At 39.1% G+C, this 23,925-nt stretch overlaps 1 protein-coding gene across 1 annotated transcript in view; it reads right to left on the bottom strand.

The window, feature by feature from the left end:
• SLC9A9 (solute carrier family 9 member A9) overlaps positions 1-23,925 on the bottom strand; it is a 608,786-nt gene that overhangs the window by 196,730 nt on the left and 388,131 nt on the right. The window contains exon 12 of the mRNA XM_033212402.1: positions 10,616-10,769. Within this exon, the coding sequence (XP_033068293.1) occupies positions 10,616-10,769 (154 nt within the window). The remainder of the gene's footprint in view (positions 1-10,615; positions 10,770-23,925) is intronic.

Below are 23,925 nucleotides of genomic sequence, written 5' to 3'. Positions count from 1 at the left end.
AAGGAAGTTTTGTCTTATTCCTGGCTTGCTAAGAGTTTTTTTTAATCATGAATAAAAATTAATTTTTATTAAATGCTTTTTCTGTATCTATCGATATGATCATGTTTTTCTTTTATCTGCTAATATACATTTCAGTGATTGATATTTACCTACTAAACCAGACTTTATTCCTGGGATCAGTCCCACTTAGTTGTACTGTGTAGCCTTTTTAAGTATTGCTGGACTTGATATTCTAGTATTCTGTGCAAGATTTTTGCATCTATGTTTACAAAAGAGATTGAACTGTAGTTTTACTTTATTGTGATGATGTTTTACTTTTGTATTAGGGTAATTCTGGCCTCTTAAAATGAGTTGGAAGATATTGCTTTTGCTTCTGTTTCTTGGAAAAGATTGTTTAGAATTAGTGTTGTATCTTCTTTCAAAGAATTTGCCAGTGAAACCATCTGGGCTTGTAGTTTCTTTTTTGGAAGGTTTTAAACTCTAAATTCTATTTCTTTTTGTTGTTTCTTTCCTTTTCTTTTGAGACAGAGTCTTACTCTGTCACCCAGGCTGGAGTGCAGTGGCACAATATCGGCTCACTGCAACCTCTGCCTCCCAGGTTCAAGTGATTCTCCTGCCTCAGCCTCCTGAGCAGCTGGGATTATAGGCGCCACCACCACACCCAGCTAATTTTTGTATTTTTAGTAGAGACGGAGTTCACCATCTTGGCCAGGCTGGTCTTGAACTCCTGACCTCGTGATCCACCCACCTTGGCCTCCCAAAGTGCTGGGATTATAGGCGTGAGCCACCACGCCTGGCCAATTCTGTATTTTTAATAGATACAGGATGATTCAGTTTATATTTCTTCTTGAAAGGGTTTTGGTAGTTTGTCAAGAATTGTTACATTTAATCTATTTTGTTGAACATATATGCAGGGAAAATTGTTTGTAGGATTCCCTTATCATCATTTTAATGGCTTGAAAATCTATCATGATATTCTCCTTTCTTGCTCTGTTGCCAAGGCTGGAGTGCAGTGGTGTGATCATGGCTAACACTGTACGTTATCATTTCTCTTAAATTAGAAAAGGTTTTATGACCTATGCTATTGGTTATTTTGCTGTAATTGTAAGCACTTGAAAAGAATGTGTATTATGCTGCTGTTGGGTAGAGTGTTCTATAAATGTCAATTAAATGTAGTTGGTTATTAGAATAGTTCTTCTGATTCCTTGCAGATTTTCTGTCTACTTGTTATATTAGTTACTCAGGGACAAGTACTGAAGTTTGTAACTATAAGTGTTAATTTGTCTCTCTCCCCTTTCAGATTTATCAGTTTTTGCTTTATGTATTTTAGGGCTATATTCTTAGGTGCATACCCATTTTATATAGTTCTGTCTTCTTGGTAAATAAACTCTTTTATCATTATATAATTCCCTCCTTAATCCCTGGAAAATTTTCTTGCTCTCAAGACTATTTGATTTAATATAGCCACTCCAGCTTCATTTTGATTGGTATTTGCATGGCATATATTTTTTCATTCTTTTACATTTAACCTACCTATATCATTATATTAAAGAATGTTTCTTATAGACAGCATATAGCTGAGTCTTGTTTTTAATCTGCCTTGACAATCTCTTTTAACTGATGTCTTTAGGCAATTTAGATTTAGTGTAATTATTGTTACATCTGTATTTAGGTCTACCATTTTATTACCTGCTTCCGGTTTGTTTTCTCTATTTTTACCCCCTATTTTCCTCTCCTGCCTTCCTTGAAGTTATTTTAATTGATTTGTTTTCCATTTTAATTTACCTATTGAACTTTTGACTATATCTCATTGTGTATGTGTTTTAGTGGTTAATCTAGAAATTACAGTATAAGTATATAATTTTTTACAATATATTTTGAATTAATAGTTTACCACTTCAAGTGGAATGTGGAAAACTTACCACTTACAGGTCCCTCTACTCATTTTCCTTTTTGAGAACCCCATAAGATAATGTTTTTTCCTTCAACAACCATATATATTTTTAAAACCTTAAGAAAATATATTAAACAGATATTTACTATTTCTATTGCTCCTCCTTCATTCCTGCTGTTCCAAGATTCCCTCTAATATCATTTTCCTTCCATGTGAATACATTCCTTTGTCATTCTTTTTTTAAAGAGCAGATCTGCTGGTGAAAAATGTCATACTTTTGTTCAGATTAGATAATTTCTTATAATCTTCAAATTCACAGAATCTTTCATCTGTCATTCTTTATTTTGTTTTTAAGCTAATTAAGTGACTATTTAGTTTTGGTCATTGCATTTTCCATTCTAAGTTATTTATTTATTTATGTATCTTCTATTTCTCCACAGTTTTTGTTTTCATTTTTCCATTTGTTTCCATTGTGTATGCTCTTACTTCTTGGGGCATGGTTATAATAGCTGCTTTAAAGTCTTGATTCATTAATTCCAATATATGTGTCCATATTGGGTTAGCATCTTGTGAAATATTAAAATTCTTCCTGGATCTTGTGAGATATTAAGATTTTTCTGGGTATTCATACGCTAAAAAAATTCTGGAAATTTGGATATTATGTTAGATAACTCTGGATCTGGGATGTTAAGTGACATAGAGTTTTCCTGGGGAGAATGTTGAGATTTTGTTTTATCAGGCAATCAAACCAGATTTGGTCCAGAACACAAGTTCTTATCTGCATTCTGTTGCCTGTTGTTCCAATGTCAGTTAAGTTTGAAAGTCTATGCAGTTGCCTTTAGATTTTTCCTGCATATGTGACACCCAGTGTCCAGTTGGGGAGCTGGCTAATGTTCTGACTTATAGCTCATTTCTCAATGTCTTTGGTGTGTGTTGTTTAGGCTCAGATACATGCATATACAGCCCGATTTTGTGCTTGAAAATTTATAGACAACTTTATAGGGTCGCTTTCTCAAGCTCCCTTCTCTCTACACTCTTCTCTACATTTTCTAGCATCCCAAAGCCCCTTTTCCTGGTCCTCTGGCTAAAAACTCAGGGTTTTAATTTTCCCACACAGCTGCATATTTTCTATGATTTTCCCATAATATTGCACCTGCTTCCAAGGCTAATTGGTGAGAGGATTATGAGAAAAACAAATACAATGGAAATTCTTTCCCATGATCTTATGACCAAAGTTCCTCTGGTTGACATTTTAGTTGCCTTTGTAAATGTTGCTGCCATCGTCACCTGCCACCTTACAATTGCTAGGATTGGGGAAGAGAGAATAAAGAAAACAATAACAAATCCAAGGCATATGTCCACTCTTCTGACCCACAAATGTCCCCTTTCCTTTATCTTGTTCCAGAAACAAAGAATTTATCTTCCAGCATGCTCTGTCTCTCTCTTTCTTATTTTATAATTCTGGTCTCTAAATTGTCTTTGAGTCCAGGCCAGGAGATTCCAGAGAGGAAACAAAATGAAAACTCACCACCAGTTCAATAGTACTCTGAATTCTGGTTTATTCCCTGAATATGTCTGCTACTGTTTACTTTTTAGAATCCTCATGTAACTGCTACATGCATTCTGTTCAGTGTTTTTCAGCTGCATTCAGAGGAAGAGAAAGTGGGTGGAGTAAGTATGCTCACTCCATTTTGACCAGAACTGGTACCCTTCTCCACAGACTTTGAATAACAAGTCCCATCTACTTTATTCAAAATCACTTTTCTTTTTTTTAAATGTTGGCTGTTACCTAAAGTACAAATACATCTATTACTTAAAGTAAGGACACCATATTGGACAATGCTTTAAGATAACAGGCTAGTAAATCTCCTTTAATAGACCAGAACGTCCATTGTTTGGTAAACTTAGTAAATGAGAGAAGCTTATTGATACTGATATTCTCAAGAGCACCTTCAGAGAAGATGACTAAGAACATGGCTTGTGGAGGATAGCTGGCAATTGTGGAGATAAAGACTGTTATCTCTGGAACTGAGACAATTTGGCATGCAGAAAGAAAGCGTATTAAGGAACTCAGATGGCACTGAAAGCAAATTTAGGAACTGTTAATTCATAACAATTGTTATAAACCTAGAATATTTTTAGGTTAAAAATAGGTTACTACAGTTATCCAATATCTTTAATGTAACAAGTCAAACTAGATTGATTTAAGCAATAAATATTTAGATTTATGAAATGTATTGTAGAAAAACCTAAAGAAAAAAGAACATAATATTAAAAGGCAGTACCAGGTATGGAATATGCAGTATAAATCTACATTCAAATGAGTAAACTGGTTTTCCATGTTTCATGGGAGAGCATATTTCTCAGGTCTGTCGATTGATATGAATTGATATGAAGTATACAAATTTGTACAAAATCACTACAAAATATAATACAATGAATACAGCTTGATGAAATGTTATAAATTAAATATCTAAAAAGTTCCCAAGCAAAGATTATGTTAAGAAGGAGATAGAAGCATGTTTTAGAAATAATCTTTTTGAGCTATTGGATAATATAATCCTTTTTGTTAGCATTTTTCTTTATGGCGTTTATCATTTTGAATGCAGAAATAGGAGTTGCCTGTAAAATTGGTGAGTCTCGTTACCAAGGAAAATGGACTAAACTTTCCAGAGACTATTTCTATTTTCCATGTATACCATGCTTTCATAAATATAATTAATTAATAATAGTTTATATATGTATGGGTTTCAGGGGGAAAATTATACAGTATTTGGGTAAGAAAAGGCTCATAGGTATCTTTTGGGTACTGTTATAACAATATTTGTTGAGCACTTACTGTGTGCCCCTAAATTCTGTACACACAGAATACTTAAACCTTATAACGTTCTAAAGTGGTAGATATCATTATTTCAATTTTACAGATTAAGAAAGTTGAGGCATAAAGACATTACATTTATTGCTCAAAGTCCTACAGCTTTAAGAGAGGGAGGCAGGGTTAGGACCTGCTCAGTCTAACTCCAGGGTATGTGTGTGTATTGACAGACTACATTAATACAACAACGAAGCAAACTGTTAAACCCGCATGAAACTTCGAATGCTAGAAAGGAAACCAAACAGAACACAGTTAATATTAAGATAACTTAATGATATATATTCCTCCATCATATTAAATTAACATTTCCTCACCTCAATAATAAAGGAAGTCTGTATGTAAGCAGATATATTTAACTCCGCTATCATTTAAGACTTAAAAATATTACTAAGGACAGTTCTCTTTTTATCTTTATATACATATTGTGATGGCTGTTATCTTAAAAATTTGTAGCCAATGAGTATAAATGATAAATAAATTACTTGAGAATGGCTTTTCGTCATAAACCAAAAATTGAATTTAAATATTTAACTAAAATATTGATAGTGGGCTCACGTGGTGGCTCATGCCTATAAGGCCAGCACTTTGGAAGTCTGGGGTGGGAGGACTGCTTGAGCTCAGGAATTTGAGATCAGCTTGGTCAATGTAATGAGACCTCATCTCAGCTAAAAGTAATTTTAAAAAGATTAGCTGGGCATGGTGGTGCACACCTGTAGTCTCAGCTACTTGAGAGGCTAAGGCAGGAGGATCGCTTGAGCCCAGGAGATCAAGGCTATGGGGAGCTATGAGTGAGCCACTGCACTCCACCCTGGGTGACAGAGCTAGACACTCTCAAAAAAAAATTAATAGTAGAAGCATTGCACTATCTAAAAGTTACTCTCGCTGCAATAGACGTTAAGTCAATGTATGCAACCAAATTATTTGGTTGATTTGGGGAAGAGGCTGATGGCAGAATAGTTTGGGATCCTGAATAGGATTGGGAGATGAGCGTGAGGGTAACAAATTCCTATAAGTCCTGTAATTCTAAATTCCTGTAATTGAGGAAGACAATCTTCTCCACTTGGCTATGTTGGACTAATCTCATTTTATTTACCTATAACTGTCCCAGGTCAAAAAGAAAACCTGCACTGAAGAATTTCTGTGTTGTATGAGCCAGTCAGCCCAATCACTTGTGATGGATGAAGATTTCCTGTGTTTGTTTTTAACAGCCCTGTCATGGTTTAAAAAGCACATCTCTTTCTTCAAAGGATTTGTTAATCAGGGTCGATTGCAGGCATTGACAATAAGCTCATTTATCAGGGTGCCAGAAGAATGCACTAGTTGGGTGTGTAGGCCCTAGGCTTAGGCTCCCTGGATTGGATCCTGGTTCAGCAGCCTGATTGTGGTGTAACCGTGGGCCGTGGTGGCAGCTGCTATCATCATCCCCATGTTATAGGTTAGAAGCTGAGTCACAAGGAGGTTATATGCTTTGCATTTTATTATCTGATATCTGGCACAGAGTAAGCACTCATTACAAGTCAGTTATTATTGTTAGAGTGTTTAGAGGTCAAAATTTGAAGCTGTAAAGGTTATCTTGTTGAGGGTTCTTTTCTAATGTCGGCTAGGATACAAGTTCTGTGTTACTCTGGCATTCAAGGCCTTCCACACTGATTCAGATACTGTGAAGAGATGGGTCCTACATTCTCATTTGGGGAGCCCAGGAAAGGTTTGCACTGTGGTATAGGCTCCTTTCTCATGAGCTATTTGCTGAAAGTTTGTTAGCTCCATGTGGTGCCCTACCCTAAGCTACATGTAGTGCTCTACCCTAACCCCATTCTTGGCTTAGAGAATGGGGTTACCGTCTCGAAGCTTATTATCTGGTGCCACTGCCAGAGAGCTCTGCCCTGTGGTCTTTAATGTTTATTTGTAAGCATGTGCAACCATTTGGTCAATAATCTTGTTTACTGGCTTTTGTAGGGCAAAGCCTAACACCTTTGGTCTTTTTTGTTTCCTGGCTAACAGCAGAGCTAGTCCTTGGAGACTCCTGTTGGGTTTTCCTCACCGCCAGTATTAATGTATTCTACAGAAGGGAGGAGATCCAGATTTTAATCAAGAAACCATTCTACTTTATTTTACATGAAAACCTCCAAAACAATGCTGGAGGAGTCTTTTCCTTTCCTCCAGAATTTTAAAAAGCAAAGGTCTGATTTATTTTCAATGCTGCATTACAAACATTTTATGATTATTTTTAAAAAGAAAATACAACAGCTCTGGGACAAGAAATTTGAATGGTGCTTAGGACAAGACTCAATCAATGGAAAATTTGTTTCACATATAAAGATCATTATTTGTTTCTCTAAACATAGGATCATTGCTGTTTTAAAGTCAGTTCCATCAAAGTGCAATTCATATTAATACTATCAATTTTTGCCTTATATAAAACATTTTCTTCGCATCCTACTGTGGTAGTTTGCAGCTGAATGGCAAATTTTATGGGGATTAAAAAAACTAATTCAAGTACATATCAAATAATTTCAGAGAAAAAATATAGACTTAAGAAGGGAAGGCCATGTAAAGTATATAAACAAATCACATTCCAATTGAGGGTATTTGGGTTCATTCAATATCACATTTGTCTTTGCGGCTCTTGCATTTCTCTATTTACGTCATTTTATTAAAGTTCCAATTTACCTACTTCATGGTGTGTTTGGGGAAAAGTCTGACAGGTAAGTCGGTTACTGAGACGTAGCTCTGTAAACAAGCAAGGCCTTGCTAAGTGGAGTCTAAATGATGGGCGACTAGGAGTTTAAAGCCATAATGGAATTGATAATCTCTTTGACAACATTATAAACCATGGTAGGAAAGTGGAGCATATGATGGTGTCACTACAAGTTACTGTGTATTTGTATACACACAGTGACATAGTTTTATTCTTTACTGTTTATTCTGTTACATCCTATTTCCCGCCCACTGATCAGGGCACAGTGACTCTTCCTCTTTAAGTGAGCCCCTCCTCCCTTTAGTATAGGTGCGAAGGAATCTACACTGCAGGCTCAGGTGTGCCTGGCCCTTGGCAACCCCAGCCACATCCGACAGTATCAATATTAGCCCCATCTCCACTAGGGGTAGGAAGTCTAAACCAGCAGTTCTCAAAGTGTAGCCCTGGGACCAGCAACATAGGCATTTCCTGGATGTGGTAGAAATACAGGTTCTCAGGCCTTGACCAAGACCTACTGGATGAGAAACTTGGGCTGGGGCTTAGTAATCTGGGTTTTAATGAGCCCTCTAGGTGGTTCTGATGTTCATTCAAGTTTAAGAGCCAAATTGGTCTTAACTTATTCTGCCCTGTATCTATCTGTCTGGGTTTACTTCCTGGGTGCCCAGAAATCTATGAACTTCAGTTTTTCCCCATTAGTTTTCTCATGAATGGGTCTCTGGTCTCTCTGACTGGGTTTCTGCCCTGATGTCAGATTTATACTCTAGTTCCCAGCTGAGATCATCACCTTGCTCACTAGACTAGAACCCTGTCAGCTCAATTCCCTAAACACATCACAGTCCTGCCTTTACCCATCTCCCTCCCGGCTGGTGGCCAAGTCTGGCACTGAATTGGTTGGGCCATTTGGAGCCAGTTCCCACTGGGGCATCTTCATGACCTGGTCGCCCCATGCTGTGCCCCCTGGTAGGCTGCCATAACACTGGCCGGGCTGACTACCAGGCACTTCACCCCTGGACACCATGGTTCACATTAGTATCTTTCCTTTCTTACTAGGCCTTGTCCTATAACCTGGATAACTATCCTAAGCTGTTTAAAGCCCTACTATAATACTCCCCTCTCCCTGCTGAATCAGATATTAAGGGGCTGCATAAGTTATGACACCTATTTGACTTCAGTGGGTGCTTTTGGAAAACACTAGAAGAGAGCTAGGTAAATACTTTAGGATAAAACATGTTACTGATTTGGGGACAACTTCTTTTAGAGTAAAAAAAGAAACAGTAGAAAACAAATTATGGGGCCGGGCGCGGTGGCTCAAGCCTGTAATCCCAGCACTTTGGGAGGCCGAGACGGGCGGATCACGAGGTCAGGAGATCGAGACCATCCTGGCTAACACGGTGAAACCCCGTCTCTACTAAAAAATATAAAAAAATTAGCCGGGCGAGGTGGCGGGCGCCTGTAGTCCCAGCTACTTGGGAGGCTGAGGCAGGAGAATGGCGTGAACCCAGGAGGCGGAGCTTGCAGTGAGCTGAGATCCGGCCACAGCACTCCAGCCTGGGCGACAGAGCGAGACTCCGTCTCAAAAAAAAAAAAAAAAAAAACAAAAAAAAAAACAGAAAACAAATTATATTTTATTGCTTTAAGGAAATCCTGATATCACTACTTTATGTTCTGAATATTTTAACTCACCTGATAGGGTATTTAGTACTTGTATTTTGTGGGGACCAGCATCCTCTAACTTGGTTTCCAAGCCCTAATATTTCCATGCAAGGATCTACCTACTGAATTTTATTTTTCAGAAACCTAAACACACCACTGTCTTACTAACAGTTCACAGGAGACCCAGTGCTATAGAGTTTAATGCAATCTGTGTACTCATCCATGGGAGCCTACAGGTGACAACCACTGTGAAAGAAATTGCAAGTCACATTTATGTGCTTAGGAAGTAATTCAAGAAGCATTTCAAAACACTCTCTATTCACCTTTAGTCAAAGCCTTTTTTGTGTTTAGCAATATTCACAGTACTTTAAGAAGCCCTTTTTTCTTAGAATTTGGTTTAATGCATAGTCAGTTGGCCTGGTTTGAGCATAAGTTTTCCTATACTAAACTTGTGAGACCTGCAGTAAATGGTGAATGAAAGTGTTTACATTTGTGGTTATATTCATTTAACTTTTCATGAATTATGTATTCAATCCTACTGTATGCCAGGCACTATACTAGGTGCTGTAATAACAGACTCTTGACTGTAAGAATCTTCTTGGAAGTCCTTTTCCAGTCAGATGGATCTTTACGTGTTGAATGTAGTAGGTATAAATTTGTCTTATAGACAATGGGTAGGAACCAGGAAGTGACTGCATGATCATAAAAAATGTATAGATTTGAGAAATAAAACGTGGTTTGCCTAAAGCACTGTTGTTACCTCCTGGGATATGAAAATGAGGACCCAGGTCACAAGAACATTAAATAAAGACAGCCACACTTTAAAATAGATTTACCCATTTTCATAATTGACACCAGCGACCCATTTTTGTCAAAACGTCTGCTCCTCTCGTACTTCAGGTTTATAGTAATCGTCTTCCAGAACTGCTTACTGGAGGGCCACTGACTGAAGCCTTTACCCCCTTTTCCTGTATGAAAGTGTCTAACTTGCGTCTATAGCATCCCTCTGGCTAAGCATATGGCTCACTAAGCAAGTATGTTTAAGCATTTCCTATGTCCCTGTTTCTGTTGTAAGTGCTGTGAGGAATTAAAAAACAATACATTCACTTTATCCTTCATATTATAGCTTTTTCTATATCAGTCTGACTGGATTGTATCTTGAGGACAAGACCTGTGTCTTATTTTTGTAAACTCCATAGTATACCGAATTGTACTGAATACAGATTGTTGAATGGAATAATTGATAGATGAATAAATAAATTTCTAGGGACAGACTATAAACAGACATCATCCTAGGATTTGGAAGCCTTCTGGAAAAGTCATTGCAGTTGGTACTACGTCATTCTGTTTCACCTGATGAGTGAAGGTCAACTTGACTGCCAGGAAAGTTAGGGTAGGACATGCCATTGTACTGTTGACTAAGTCAGCAATACCAGAAATTGAACAGCGCAGTCATGCTTCGTAACGATTTCCTTTGCTAGACATTGTCACTCACCTGATCTGAAGCCAAGTCAGCATGGGGGTTGTTCCTCCTCCAAATACCCAGACAGTGAAGAACACGAGGAGCAGTGTGGTGGTAAACATCATTTGTTTGGGCTGAGATTCTGTGTTCCGAATAGCTAAGGCAAATGCGATCGCTCCTCGCAAACCTTGCAGGAAAAACCAAAGGAGAAAATAAATACCTTGCAAGTGTCTTTTTCGTTTCAATGGATTCATCCTTACAATTTGCTGACACCATTTTTTAATTAATCTTTTTATTTTGAGATAATTATAGATTCATAAAGAGTTGTAAGAAATAATACAGAAAGGGCCGGGCGCGGTGGCTCAAGCCTGTAATCCCAGCACTTTGGGAGGCCGAGACGGGCGGATCACGAGGTCAGGAGATCGAGACCATCCTGGCTAACACGGTGAAACCCCGTCTCTACTAAAAATACAAAAAAACTAGCCGGGCGAGGTGGCGGGCGCCTGTAGTCCCAGCTACTCGGGAGGCTGAGGCAGGAGAATGGTGTAAACCCGGGAGGCAGAGCTTGCAGTGAGCTGAGATCTGGCCACTGCACTCCAGTCCGGGCGACAGAGCGAGACTCCGCCTCAAAAAAAAAAAAAAAAAAAAAAAAAAAAAAAGAAATAATACAGAAAGACACTGTGTACTATTTCTTCAGTTTCCCCTCAATGATATCATGCAAAACTATATAGCTCAATATCTCAACCAGAATATTGACATTGATCCAGTCAAGATAAAGAACATTTCTGGCTGGGTGCAGAGGCTCACACTTGTAATCTCAGCACTTTGGGAAGCTGAAGTGGGAAAATCACATGAAATCAGGCATTTGAGACCAGCCTGGGCAACAAAGCAAGACCCTGTCTCTACAAAAAAAAATTTTTTTTTAATTAGCCAGGCATGGTGGCATGTGTCTTTAGACCCAGCTACTCGAAAGGATCACTTAAGCCCAGGAGTTCAAGGCTGTAATGAGCTAGGATTCTGCCATCACCCATGACAGAGTAGGACCCTGGCTCTAAAGAGACAGAGAGAGAGAAAAAAAAACATTTCCATCACCACAAAGATCCTTCATATTGCCCTTTTATAACCACACCTACTTCCCTCCCACACACTCACTCTTTAATTCCTAACAACCAATAATCTATTCTCTGTTAAGATGGTTTTGTCATTTCAAGAAAGTTATATAAATGGAACCATGCAGTATATAGTCTCTTGGAACTGCCTTTTTTTTAACCCAGCATAATTTGCTGGATAATCATTCAAGTTGCTGAATTATTGGTAGTTGTTCCTTTTTATTACTGAGCAATATTCCACAGTCTGGATGTTCCACAATTTATTTTACCACCTGTCTGCTGAAGGATATCTGAGTTGTTTTCAGTTTTTGGCTATTACAACAAAGGATGCTAAAATTTACATACAGATTATTGTGTGAACGTAAGTTTTCATTTCCCTGAGATATATGCCCAGGAGTACAGTCACTAGGTAGTATAATATTTCCATATTTAGGTTTTTAAGAAATTACTCAATTGTTTTCCAGAGTGGTGTAACATTTTACATTCCTACCAGCAATATATAAGTCATCCAATTTCTCTGCCTCCTTGGCAGATTTGGTGTTGTCATTATTTTTCATTTTAGTCATTCTGATAAGTATGTGGTGATGGTTTGTTGTGGTTTTAATTTGCATTTTCCTAACAGCAAAATGGTCTTGAGCATTTTGAAATGTATTTGTTTGTTATCCATATACCCTCTTGGGTGAAATGGCCCTTCATGTCTTTAACTCATTTTTAAAAATTGGATTGTTGAATGTTTATTGTTGAGTTTTGAGAGTTCTTAACAATTCTACATAATAGTCCTTTGTTGGATGCATGGTTTGCAAATATTTCCTCCCACTCTGTGGCTTCTCTTTTCATCATCTTAAAAGAATCCTTTGTAGAGAAAAAGTTTTTAATTTTGGTGAGGTCTAATTTGTTGATTTTGCTTTTTATAAATTGTGCTTTTGGAGTCATGTCTAAAAACTTTGTGCTTAGCTCTAGATCTCAAAGGTTTTCCCTATTTTTTTCTGAAAGTGTTACAGTTTTACATTTAAGTCCATGATCACTTTGATTGAATTTCTGTATAAGGTGAGAGGTTTAGGTTGAGGTTCATTTTTTCACCTATGGATATTTAATTGCTTCATTGAATTGCTTTTGGAACTCCATCAAAAACCAACTGGGTATATTTTTGTGGGTCTATTTCTCAGTTCTCTACTTTGTTCCTTTGATCTATGTGTCTGTCCTTCCAATAGCACACTGTCTTAATTATTGTAGCTATATAATAAGTCTTAACATTGGGTAGAGTGATTCTGCCCACCTTAATTTTGTTTTCAAAATTGTTTTAGCTATTCTAGTTATTTTGCCTTTCCATAAAATTTTAGAATAATATTGACTGTATATACAAAAGAAACTTTCTGGGAACAATTACTTTTTAAAAATCAAATGTGTCAGACAACAAAGAAAACTAAGCTTATGGACCACTGAAAATTAAATACTTAAATGACATTTAAAATTACTCTAGAATGATTACATAGTTTTACAAAATCTATAAACTAATATATTAAAACCTGATTTTTCTTCTTATTTTACTTTTTCTTTTGTAATAATATGCTAATTGCACTTTTATTAATCCATATTAAATATATTTGCAAGAGGTATTAAAGATAAAGGGCTGGGCATGGTGGCTCACGCCTGTAATCCCAGCACTTTGGGAGGCTGAGGTGGGCAAATCATGGGGTCAGGAGTTTGACACCAGCCTGGCCAATATGGTGAAACCCCATCTCTACTAAAAATACAAAAATTAGCTGGGTGTGGGGGCACACACCTGTAGTCCCAGCTACTCGGGAGGCTGAAGTAGGAGAATTGGTTGAACTTGGGAGGTGGAGGTTGCAGTGAGCCAAGATTGTGTCATTGTACTGCAGCCTGGGTGACAGAGTGAGACTTCATTTCAAAAAAAAAAAAAAGAAATACTAGAACTTGAAGTTGAAGTGTGATGACACTAATAAACATAGAAATGTAGACTTGGAAGAAGAGTAAATAAAAGCACAACTAGTAAAGGAAAGGAGCTAAAATGGAAGGTCTCTCTTGGGCAACACACGACGTGCAAGACATTTATAGTCCCTGTTATATTGTGTAATAGGACAAATAAAGATTTATAATGACAGCGAGTATAACCCAAAGAGGTAGTGATTTGGTTATTTTTATTGAGAGGTTTAAATCATACATATACAATTTCAATCATCTACTTTTTATAATATTTATTATAGCATTTAGGTTTCTAAATTTCTAAATCTGTATTTGTACATTAAAGGAATTTTAAAAAGTAGATACAGGGCAGGACGAGAAAAACTATAACCATACTGGTTTTTGTTTCTAGGTTCTCAACTTAGAATATAATGCTCCTTTCTTATCTCCATGCTGAGACTATTCAAGAGACAAGTGGCATAACACAAGATCTACAGGATTCGACTAGAGAGACTTAATACGTTTTGCCAGAAACAAGGAAATCTCCGAAAGAGAGAAGAACATGCACTCTGATTATAAAATACCTTCAAGGAACAAAACGTAATGGAGGAAGGAAATTATTCTAAGTCTCCTTGTGGACATGGAAATGGCCTATAGATAAGGAAGATACCATTTGAAGTAGATATTAATAAAAAAGTTCTGGCCGGGCGCGGTGGCTCAAGCCTGTAATCCCAGCACTTTGGGAGGCCGAGACGGGCGGATCACGAGGTCGGGAGATCGAGACCATCCTGGCTAACACGGTGAAACCCCGTCTCTACTAAAAAATACAAAAAAATTAGCCGGGCGAGGTGGCGGGCGCCTGTAGTCCCAGCTACTCGGGAGGCTGAGGCAGGAGAATGGCGTGAACCCGGGAGGCGGAGCTTGCAGTGAGCTGAGATCTGGCCACAGCACTCCAGCCTGGGCGGCAGAACGAGACTCCGTCTCAAAAAAAACAAAACAAAAAAGTTCTTACACATCAGAAATTCTGAACACTTGAGATGGCTGCACTCAAGAAGAAAAGGTCCCACCAGAAGTATGAGTGCATTCACACCCAGCTGGGGATAAGAGTGGGGATATTAATAACCCTTAATACTGGCAACTATTTTAATAGTGTTCTCACCAGGAAATACAAATGGGATCATTAGGGAATGAGAACTCAAGGAAACAGTCTTACAATAGACTTCTGTATCTGAGGAGAGAATTTATAGGTCAAGGTAAAGCTCCTAGCAGTGTTTAGTCACAGTACAAGATTAGAGCTAGCTAGAAACTGAACTTTCCAGCTGGGGGAGGAGGTGGCTCACACCTGTAATCTCAGCACTTTGGGAGGCTGAGGCAGGTGGATTACCTGAGGTCAGGAGTTCAAGACCAGCCTGGCCAACATAGTAAAACCCCGTCTCTACTAAAAATACAAAAAATTATCTGGGCGTGGTGATGGATGCCTGTAATTCCAGCTACTATGGAGGCTGCGGCAAGAGAATCACTTAAACCTGGGAGGTGGAGGTTGCAGTGAGCTGAGATCGTGCCATTGCACTCTAGCCTGGGCAACAAGAGCAAAACTCCAGTTCAAAAAAAAAAAAAAAAGAAAAGTGAACTTTCCAATTTCTCCCTTCTTCAAGCTCATAGTGATAGGTCCATAAAGCAGCACCATGGCAAAGTACTTAATGTTAGAAGTATTAGACAATGAGTTGCTAAGTATTAATAGTTCTCATTGATATAAATATTTGTAGGTTTTTAACTTTGTGTCTTTGTGACAAAGATGAGAAACTAGAATAAAAATTAAAAGTTGCAATAACATGCCTACTATAAACTCTTTCATGCTAGATATTAAGGGCAAGGAGGTAAGCAATCATTAATCTTACTAAGAATGTTTAATAATGTCATTATGAGTTATACTAAGAATGTTATTATGTTAAACTAGGGTAACTATGCTCTTAAATCTAAATTATCTATACATGAGCAATTCTTGGTTTAAAAATATACTCAAATATATGTTATGCTGACTTCTGAAACAATCTATATCTATATATAGAATACCCTATATTTACAGGAGATGCAATGTACAGATTTCAGAAACAGATGGAAAAGTACAGCCACTGTCTTGTGGCAGGTTGAGAAACATTGTTAATCCGGGCCAAACCCCAGGATGTTCAAAAGAGGATGCCTTCTCAATGTTATAACCACCTAAAAAAACATAGATACAGGGTGGTTTTAGAGATGGGATCATCTGTCCATAGCCCTGGTAACATGTGGCACGCATGGCACTGTGGCACTGGAAGCACTGGGATGGACATGAGAATGGTGAGGCTGCCAGGTGGACAAAGTGAAGCTAATGTAGAACTCCAGACGAGGTGGACTACTGTCTATGTCCTACTCATTCTTTATGACTCTGAAGTTGCTTATCATACATTTGGAGCCTAGAGAAATGTGAAACCAATGCATTCATTGGTTCATTTAATGTACATGTATTGATTACCTCCTATGTGGAGACTCTGGGCATACTGATCCTATCCTCTTAACGCTATGGTTTTGGGCAATAGAGGATTTTAGGATTGAAATAGATGATTAGGGTACCAGCAAAATACTAAAAATGGAAAATGAATATTGACTTCGGATTTTCTTTTTAGTCAAACATTATTTCCAAAAAACACAAACCATTTCTCTTAAAAACTCAAGAAATCTAGAACTTGTCAAAACTTATATTTTGTATTGTTTTATGGATACTTTGAGTTTGAGTCTTTGGGTTTTACCTTTCTTTTTCTCTTTGTTTTGGCCAACTAATCAAAATAATTTTATAGTTTTGAGGGTTGATAGACTATACCTTTTCATTTTAAATGGCTTTACTTTGCAGAGATTTTGACATATTTCATATGCCCAGTTGGAAATTTAGCATCACCTTGGGGAATAAAGGAATTACCTGCAATTAAATGTGGTTTCATTTAAAATTGGCCTCTAAGGGATTCTTATGTTAATTATGTTGATGTTCTATTCATAACAATAGGAAACTATTGAACCAAGGAAAGCTTTCTAGCAGGCACTCCTGCTGCAGAAAATGTGCAGCTTCCTGTTTATCTTTAAAGGGCAAAAGTGAAGCTTTTAATCAATTACAAATTTGCAAATGTGTTCTGAATAGCTGAAGGTCAGACATAGCTAAACTTAAATCACAGGAACATAAATATTTCTTAGGGCATCTTTATTTAAGGTGCAAAGCAATAAACTAAAAGCATCTCCTGAGCACTCACTATATGCTAAGCTTTATCCCAGACACAGTGCGAGGATGACAGAGTTTGGCTGCTCTGCTCCAGTGTTCGTGGTCCTACAAACATGACTCTTTTAAAAGGTAAACTGTAAGAAGGTGTATTAGAGATGCGAAAGAGGATACTTTGAAAGTACAGTTTGATGAGGAAAAAGATTGCTATACCTCATGAGACCCAAATCGTGACCATTGTCATGAACTGATGTGCAGCATTTAAGGCACTGAAATAAATGGTGAGGCAAAAGAGACCTTTGCGCACATAATTTTCTATGCCCAAATCTTTTTTTCTCATCTAAATTTTCTCTAGTTCTTTCTCCTGTAACCCTCACCAAAACTTCACCGAATTCCAACTGGTCTTCAGAGCTCAAATGAGACACTGTTTTCTCCACAAAGCCTCCTCTGACATCTGGGTCTGGGTTAGGCTAGGTTATATTCCTAATACAATCCATGTTTGCCCTATCAGAGCCCTTAGTACTGTATATTGCAGTTGGCCAGTTCTGTTTAGCTATGACATCTACAGCAATACTAAGCACATAGTAGGCACTCAGTAAAGATTTTTCCAACAAATCAATGAATGGATGAATTTTCTGATTCTTCAATAATGTCAGGTTACATACATAGATTAATGTAATGATTTCGGAATAGTTTCTGCAAGTTCAGTTTCAAACTTTTTATTATTTATTGAGATCCTTTAAAACCTTATTTTGAGAGTCAAGAGTTCTGGTATCTGCCCTCAGGCCTGCCCCACAGGCTGCATGACCATAATCAGGTTACCTCATCTAGATTTCTGTTACCTCATCTCCAAATGGAGGTTTACAACTAGACTTGTTTTTTTTTTTTTTTTTTCACTAAGTGCACATCAGAATCACGTGGAACTTAAAAATCATGTAGTCACTCACGCCAGCATCCCGTCTAGAGATTCTGATGCAGCAGAGGATGAGGTACATGAGAGCCCAGCTCCTCTCATTTCCCACTGTACCACCTTGGCCCAAGACCCATCTCACAACCTGCCTGTGCTGCGAACCACTCTCTGGTCTTGGCCTCAAGCCTCTATTCTCTTTGTCTTCCAGTCCATTCTGCTGATGTTCCTCAGAACAGCTTCCTCAAAACCTAGCTTAATGAGGTCATGATTCAACTCAGCAAGCACAACCCAGTAGCTTCCCATAGCCCAGAGATACCTTTCACTCAGAACCCCACCCTACTTTTCCTGTATACTTCCTCTTCTCCATTGAGAACTTCCATAAGCAAGACAGGTTTCTCTCCTCCCATAAACTACTGTTATCCCCACCTCTGTGCCATGGCCTCACCATCAATTCCTTGCTTTAGTGCTGGGTTTCTGCCTTTCCTTTGTACTTCTCCAAACTTCACCCATTTGAACGATCTTTCTTCCCTCATCCCACTCCTATGATGTTTTCCTGGAATACTCTAGTCCACTTTATTCTCTCTTTCTTAGAAATCTAATGAAACATACTGCCCATGCCACTTGTATTATTAAATCATTGTCTGAAATGAATCAATACTTTAATGTGGTCTTTTTCTCCAACTCCCAGTTTTTTAAAAGTTTGGAGTTGTATCTTCCTTACATAGTTCTTAGGTTTTTCATAATACCCAGAACACAAAACTCAGTAAATGCTTTCAAACTGAACTACTGCAGTGGTTTCAGGCCCTCTAGATATGGGATGGTGATATTCACATATTCATTCACTGATTAATTCATTCAGGTGGCAAATAAGACCTTAATTTAAAGGTGCTTCTAGATTATGTCAGGTGGTATGAAGAAAACCAAAGTAGGGTAAGGGGATAGAGAGTATTTACATGTGAGGGGAGAGATGTTAACATGGTTAGGAAAGCCTTTCTGGTTAGGTGACATTTGAGCAGAGAACCTAATAGAGGGAGAAGCCATCTGGGTATCTGGAGGAAAAGCGTTCTAGGCTTCAGAAATAGTAGGTACAAAATCCTGAGGCAGGCCTATGACTGGTGTGCGTAAGCTGTGGCAAGGAGGCTGGTGTGACGGGAGTAGGATAAACAGGGTGGAGCTGGGAGGCAGTAGAAGGAGATAATGCCAGAGAGGTGACATAGCCAAATCATACTGGGCTTCTGAATCGCAAGGCTTTTGAATTTTATTTTGAGACAAAACTTTAGGAAGGTTTTAATGCTAAATAGTGATAGGATCTGTTCTATGCTTAAAAACTCTGACTCTGATAGGAAAACAGGCTGGTGATAGGAGGCCAGTGAGGAGGCTGCCTTTTTAGTCCAGGCAAGAAGTGAATGCAGATCAGACCATTGATGACAGCACGGTAGGTGCTGAAAGTATGTCAGAGGCTGATGTTTGTTGATGGGTCAGATGAGGGGGATGAGGGGAGAACTCAGCACTGGAAGAATTGGGGAACCTAGCAGAAGAGCATGTTTGGGTGTATAAGGGCAATCAAGGGTTGTGTTCCCATCATATTACATCTGAGCTGCCTATTAGTCTTCCAAGCAGAGAGGCTGAGTGACTAGATGTGAGTGCGGAGTTCAGGGGAAAGGTTAGGATCTTTTACTGAAGAGAGTGGAAAGATATGAGGATAGCTGGAAGAATGAAAAATGTAGGAATTGAAAAATGTACGAAGATGAAGTTTATTTTGAATCAGATTTGTTCTTGCCTTGAGGCCTTTGTAGTTGCAGCTTCTCCCACCTGCAGTGCTCCCCTGAGTCATCCCGTGGCTGTGCCCATCATCTCAGTCCTCAGAAAGGCTGCCCTGACCATTAGATCTAAGTGCTCTCACCTTCACCCAGGTTTTTTATTTTTCTATTTTTTTATTTTTATTTATTTATTTACTTTTTAGACAGAGACTCACTCTGTTGCCCAGGCTGGAGTGCAGTGGCACAATCTCGGCTCACTACAACCTTCACCTCCTGGATTCAAGTGATTCCCTTGCCTCAGCCTCCCGAGTAGCTGGGACTACAGGCACACACTACCACGCCTGGTTAATTTTTTTTTTTGTATTTTAGTAGAGACAGGGTTTCACCATGTTGGCCAAGATGGTTTCGATCTCCTGACCTTGTGATCCACCCGCCTCGGCCTCCCAAAGTGCTGGGATTACAGGCATGAGCCACTGCGCCTGGTCGTTTGTTTTTCATTGCACTGATCACCATTGGAAATGATCTTGTTTATATTCTAGTCTTTAAGATCTGTCTCTCTATGCTGGAAAGTATGCTTGGTGAGAGCTGACCTCTGGTTTGCTGCCTCTGCTGTGGCGTTTCCAGAGCTAGATGGCGCCTCTCATAGCGTAGGTGCTCTGCAAGCATTGGATGAATGCATAAGTGAATGGATAAGAGGAGGTCATTTTTGTGTTTAAAAGCACAATTGAAACCCCAAAGACAATGAGCAGTAGATGGACAGGGATGCAGAACTATCCCTGATAAATGGATCTATCTTTTAAAAGAAAAGTCCTTTAGATGCATTATTTTGCTGCCTGTCTTTCCATTTGGGACACGATCCATTGCAATTCCTTTTTTCCCCTTTCACTTCAAATACTCTGAAGAAGTTGACTGAAAAGATTTAATACAGTCTTATTATTAATCAAACCCTGGTTTGGGTCTAGAATTGAATTACATTTCATTTTTACCCTTACTGGAATCCTGTGACCTTGCAAAGGTACCTACTTTCAGCAAAAATGTCAATCTGATTTCAAAATGTTCCAGGATAATGCAATCTTGCTATGTGGTTCCATTTTCAGTTCGACATCATTTTATCACATGGAAGTGAAGCCAACAGATTGTTTTCAGTGGGAAAATCTTCTGCATTCAAAAATAAATTGAGTTTTTCTGGAAACTAAGCCTGTGTTAGACAAGTAGAGCTTTCCCTCGTCTCTCTTCCTAAACTTGAATCATTTAAACTTAAGGCTACTAAAAAGAAATGTGATATAACTTCTGTGTATTTTTACATAAAGAGAAGTTTGTTTTTAGAAGCCCTGGGTAGCCAGAAAGGGTAATTGTAGATAGGATTAGCTCTGTCACAACTCTGAAGTCAACAAGCACAGATGCCTCTGGCTTTGGAAGTTTGTTTTTATGTGGGTAAGGTGGATGTGATAGTAAACTGTGGAATAATCAGAATAATCCTCATTACTGGCAGAGAGTTTCAAGAGAAAGGCTAACATAGATCAGAAGAAAGTCAACATTCTAGGAGTATCCAACTTATGGGCAGCTTGTGTTCCAAAGATCAATTTATCAATTTTCTCTTGAGGCCAGTGGTTTTTTTAACTGGAGTGATTTTGACCCCTAGGGAATATATGGCACTGTCTGGAGATAGTTCTCATTGTCCACAAGGTGGGAGGGAAGAGTGGGGAGGTGAAGGTGCTACTATTATCCAGTTGGTAGAAGCCAGGGATGCTGTTAAACATTCTGCAATATACAAGACAGTCTCCACAACAAAGAATTATCTGCCCCAAATGTCCATAGTTGCTGGGGTTGAGGAAACCTAGCATAGGTTTCCAATTTGGATCTGGAATTGCTTTTTCCCATGTGACATTATAAATAATGACAATATTCCTACTGCAGAGGGCTATTTTGGCAAATATGACTATCCACCATATTCTATTTTTATATGGTCCATGATGTGCTGTTATAACTGCATAAACTATATTTTCTAGCAGCTCTTGCAGCTAGGTACAGTCACGTGACTGGTTCTCACCAGTAAAATGAGAGCAGAAATGATGTGAGTCACTTCTGGTCCAAGGCTTTTAAGCAGCAGCTTCTTATCCTCGGCTTTCTTTCTCCATTCACTAGCTGCATATAAATTATGAAGTGGTTCCCAAACGTTAGCTATATCAGAATCACCTGAAGGGCTTGTTCAACGCCCCCCCCTCACCGCCCCCCGCCAGATTGCAGGGCTGTATTCTGAGAGTGTCTGACTCAGGAGGTTCGTGCTAGGTCTGAGAAGCTGCATTTCTGACAAGCTGCCAGGTGATACCAAGACTGTTGCTCCACGGACCACACTTCTAGAATCCTTGCCTTAGGGAGTTCTGAAGTCATAAGATGGAAGCAGCCTTGTTATATCTGAATCACCATCTGGAGAAGAGGCATCCCCCCGACCCCACCCAGTTTCATGTTAATATCAACCCTGGCCTGTGACATCAACCAGAAAGCAATGGCTACTGTGATTAAACTGTTGAATTTTGGGAGTCTGTGCGTCACAGAAGCTTACATTATCCTGTGGTTCTGTGTCTACCTATGCTATGTGTCTCTGTAGAATCACAGAATATTTTTTAACAGCTGAGGAAGTAGGTGCTGGTAGAGCACCTATTCCAGGTTATCCCTACTGACTCACCTATGACAAAGCTCAAAAATCATAGAGTAAGAATGTGAGTTCTAAGGACAGCTGAAGAAAATCTCCTGCTTCCCTCAGCAAAGGGTCAGTCCCAGGCAGTGTGCTCAGCAGGTGTTCAGCCTCTTGCCCACTCCCTAACTTTCTGTGTCTTTCTCTTGGTCTAGCTCTGCCCCTTTCTGCAGCATCACTGGCACTTGGGGCTTTCATTTGGCGCCAAGTTCTCCCCAAGCCACCCTAATCTAAAGTGATGTTTTTGACTCTCCAGTGGAAACTTCCAGCTCCTTGGGCAGCCAGAATGAGCTTCACGACAGGAAGAAGGCAATTGGAAGAAATCTGTTAAGGAAGGATAGCTCACAGTCCTTCCTGAGAAGAGTGCATTTTGAATACTTGTTAACACACATGCTTTCACTTCGACTTGTGGAATTTAAAACAGCTTCAAGAAAGTGCAGTGAAATATTTCAGCCACTGTAGGAAAGGTGGTGCGAGTGACCAGGTTCCTCTAAGAGGAGGGGAAGCCTGTGAATGACACACAGGGCACACACTTGCCCTGGGGTCTCCTCCTTCCCTCACATGGAACCCCCAGTCCTCGAAGGTGCTTCTGGAGCAGTCTTCCAGGCAGAGTCAGCAGGAGGCTGGGAGGCCGGGCTGGGATCCTGCCCTGCTCCACAGAGGCTGGGAAGGACTTGGCCGACAAAGCAGCATTTGAACCTCTCCAATATATCAGAAATAATGCTGAAAATTCTTAAATTCCTTAACAACCCTATGGATGGATACTTAGCACAAGGCATTTTAAAGTGTAACTGCTTCTTGCTCTTTTGCACATATAATTTATTTGAGTCAATTTTACTGACTTCTCTTGAACTCTGTCCACAAAACCTGAGGGCAGAATTAGAGGGATTTGTGCCCGGCACAGATAGACTAATTTTTTGAACAAGGTTTGCTTGCGTTAATAGTTTTCTAAGGTTTTGTCTACCCAATGCCAACACAAGCAAGCAATTAATAAATAAATTCAGGCAGAATACAGGGAAAATAATGCAGTCCATTTGTTTGCCTCTGTGGACATGTTAATTTGGTTAGAACTCTCAGATATTTGTGATATCTGTGACACTATGGATATCCTGAAAGTCTAAATGTACATAGAAGGCTCCTAAACACAGGGAGAGGTGACACACATTCTGGACTGTCTCCTTTTATTACTCAGTTCTCTCAGAGGCTGGCACGTTCCTGTCGTCTGCACCACCTCAATACATAGGATGGTTTGATTATCCACAAGATCTTGCTACTGTCTCACACTCAATAAATGTCTAAGTAGATTGTGACAATTTATATGTATGAACCAGTCGGGAATGGGGGGGACAATATATTTTACTCACAGTAACTGGTATTTTGAGTCACAACATTTTTTATTTTATTTTTTTAGAGACAGGGTCTCTCATTCTTGCCCAGGCTGGAGTGTGGCAGTGTGATCATAGTTCACTGCAGCCTCCCACTCCTGGGCTCAAGTGGTCTTCCCACCTCAGCCTCCTGAGTAGCTGGGACTACAAGTGAACACCACCTCCCCTGCCTAATTAAAATTTTTTTTTTTTGTAGAGATGGGGTCTTGTTATGTTGCCTAGGCTGATCTCAAACTCCTGGCCTTGAGCGATCCTCCTGCTTTAGCCTCCTGAAATGCTGGGATTATAGGTATAAGCCACCATGCTGGGCTTGAGTT

The sequence above is a fragment of the Trachypithecus francoisi genome, unplaced genomic scaffold, assembly GCF_009764315.1.
Source record: "Trachypithecus francoisi isolate TF-2019V2 unplaced genomic scaffold, Tfra_2.0 Lachesis_group0, whole genome shotgun sequence".
NCBI classification, from domain to species: domain Eukaryota; kingdom Metazoa; phylum Chordata; class Mammalia; order Primates; family Cercopithecidae; genus Trachypithecus; species Trachypithecus francoisi.
This window is presented reverse-complemented; position numbering and strand designations above follow the sequence as displayed.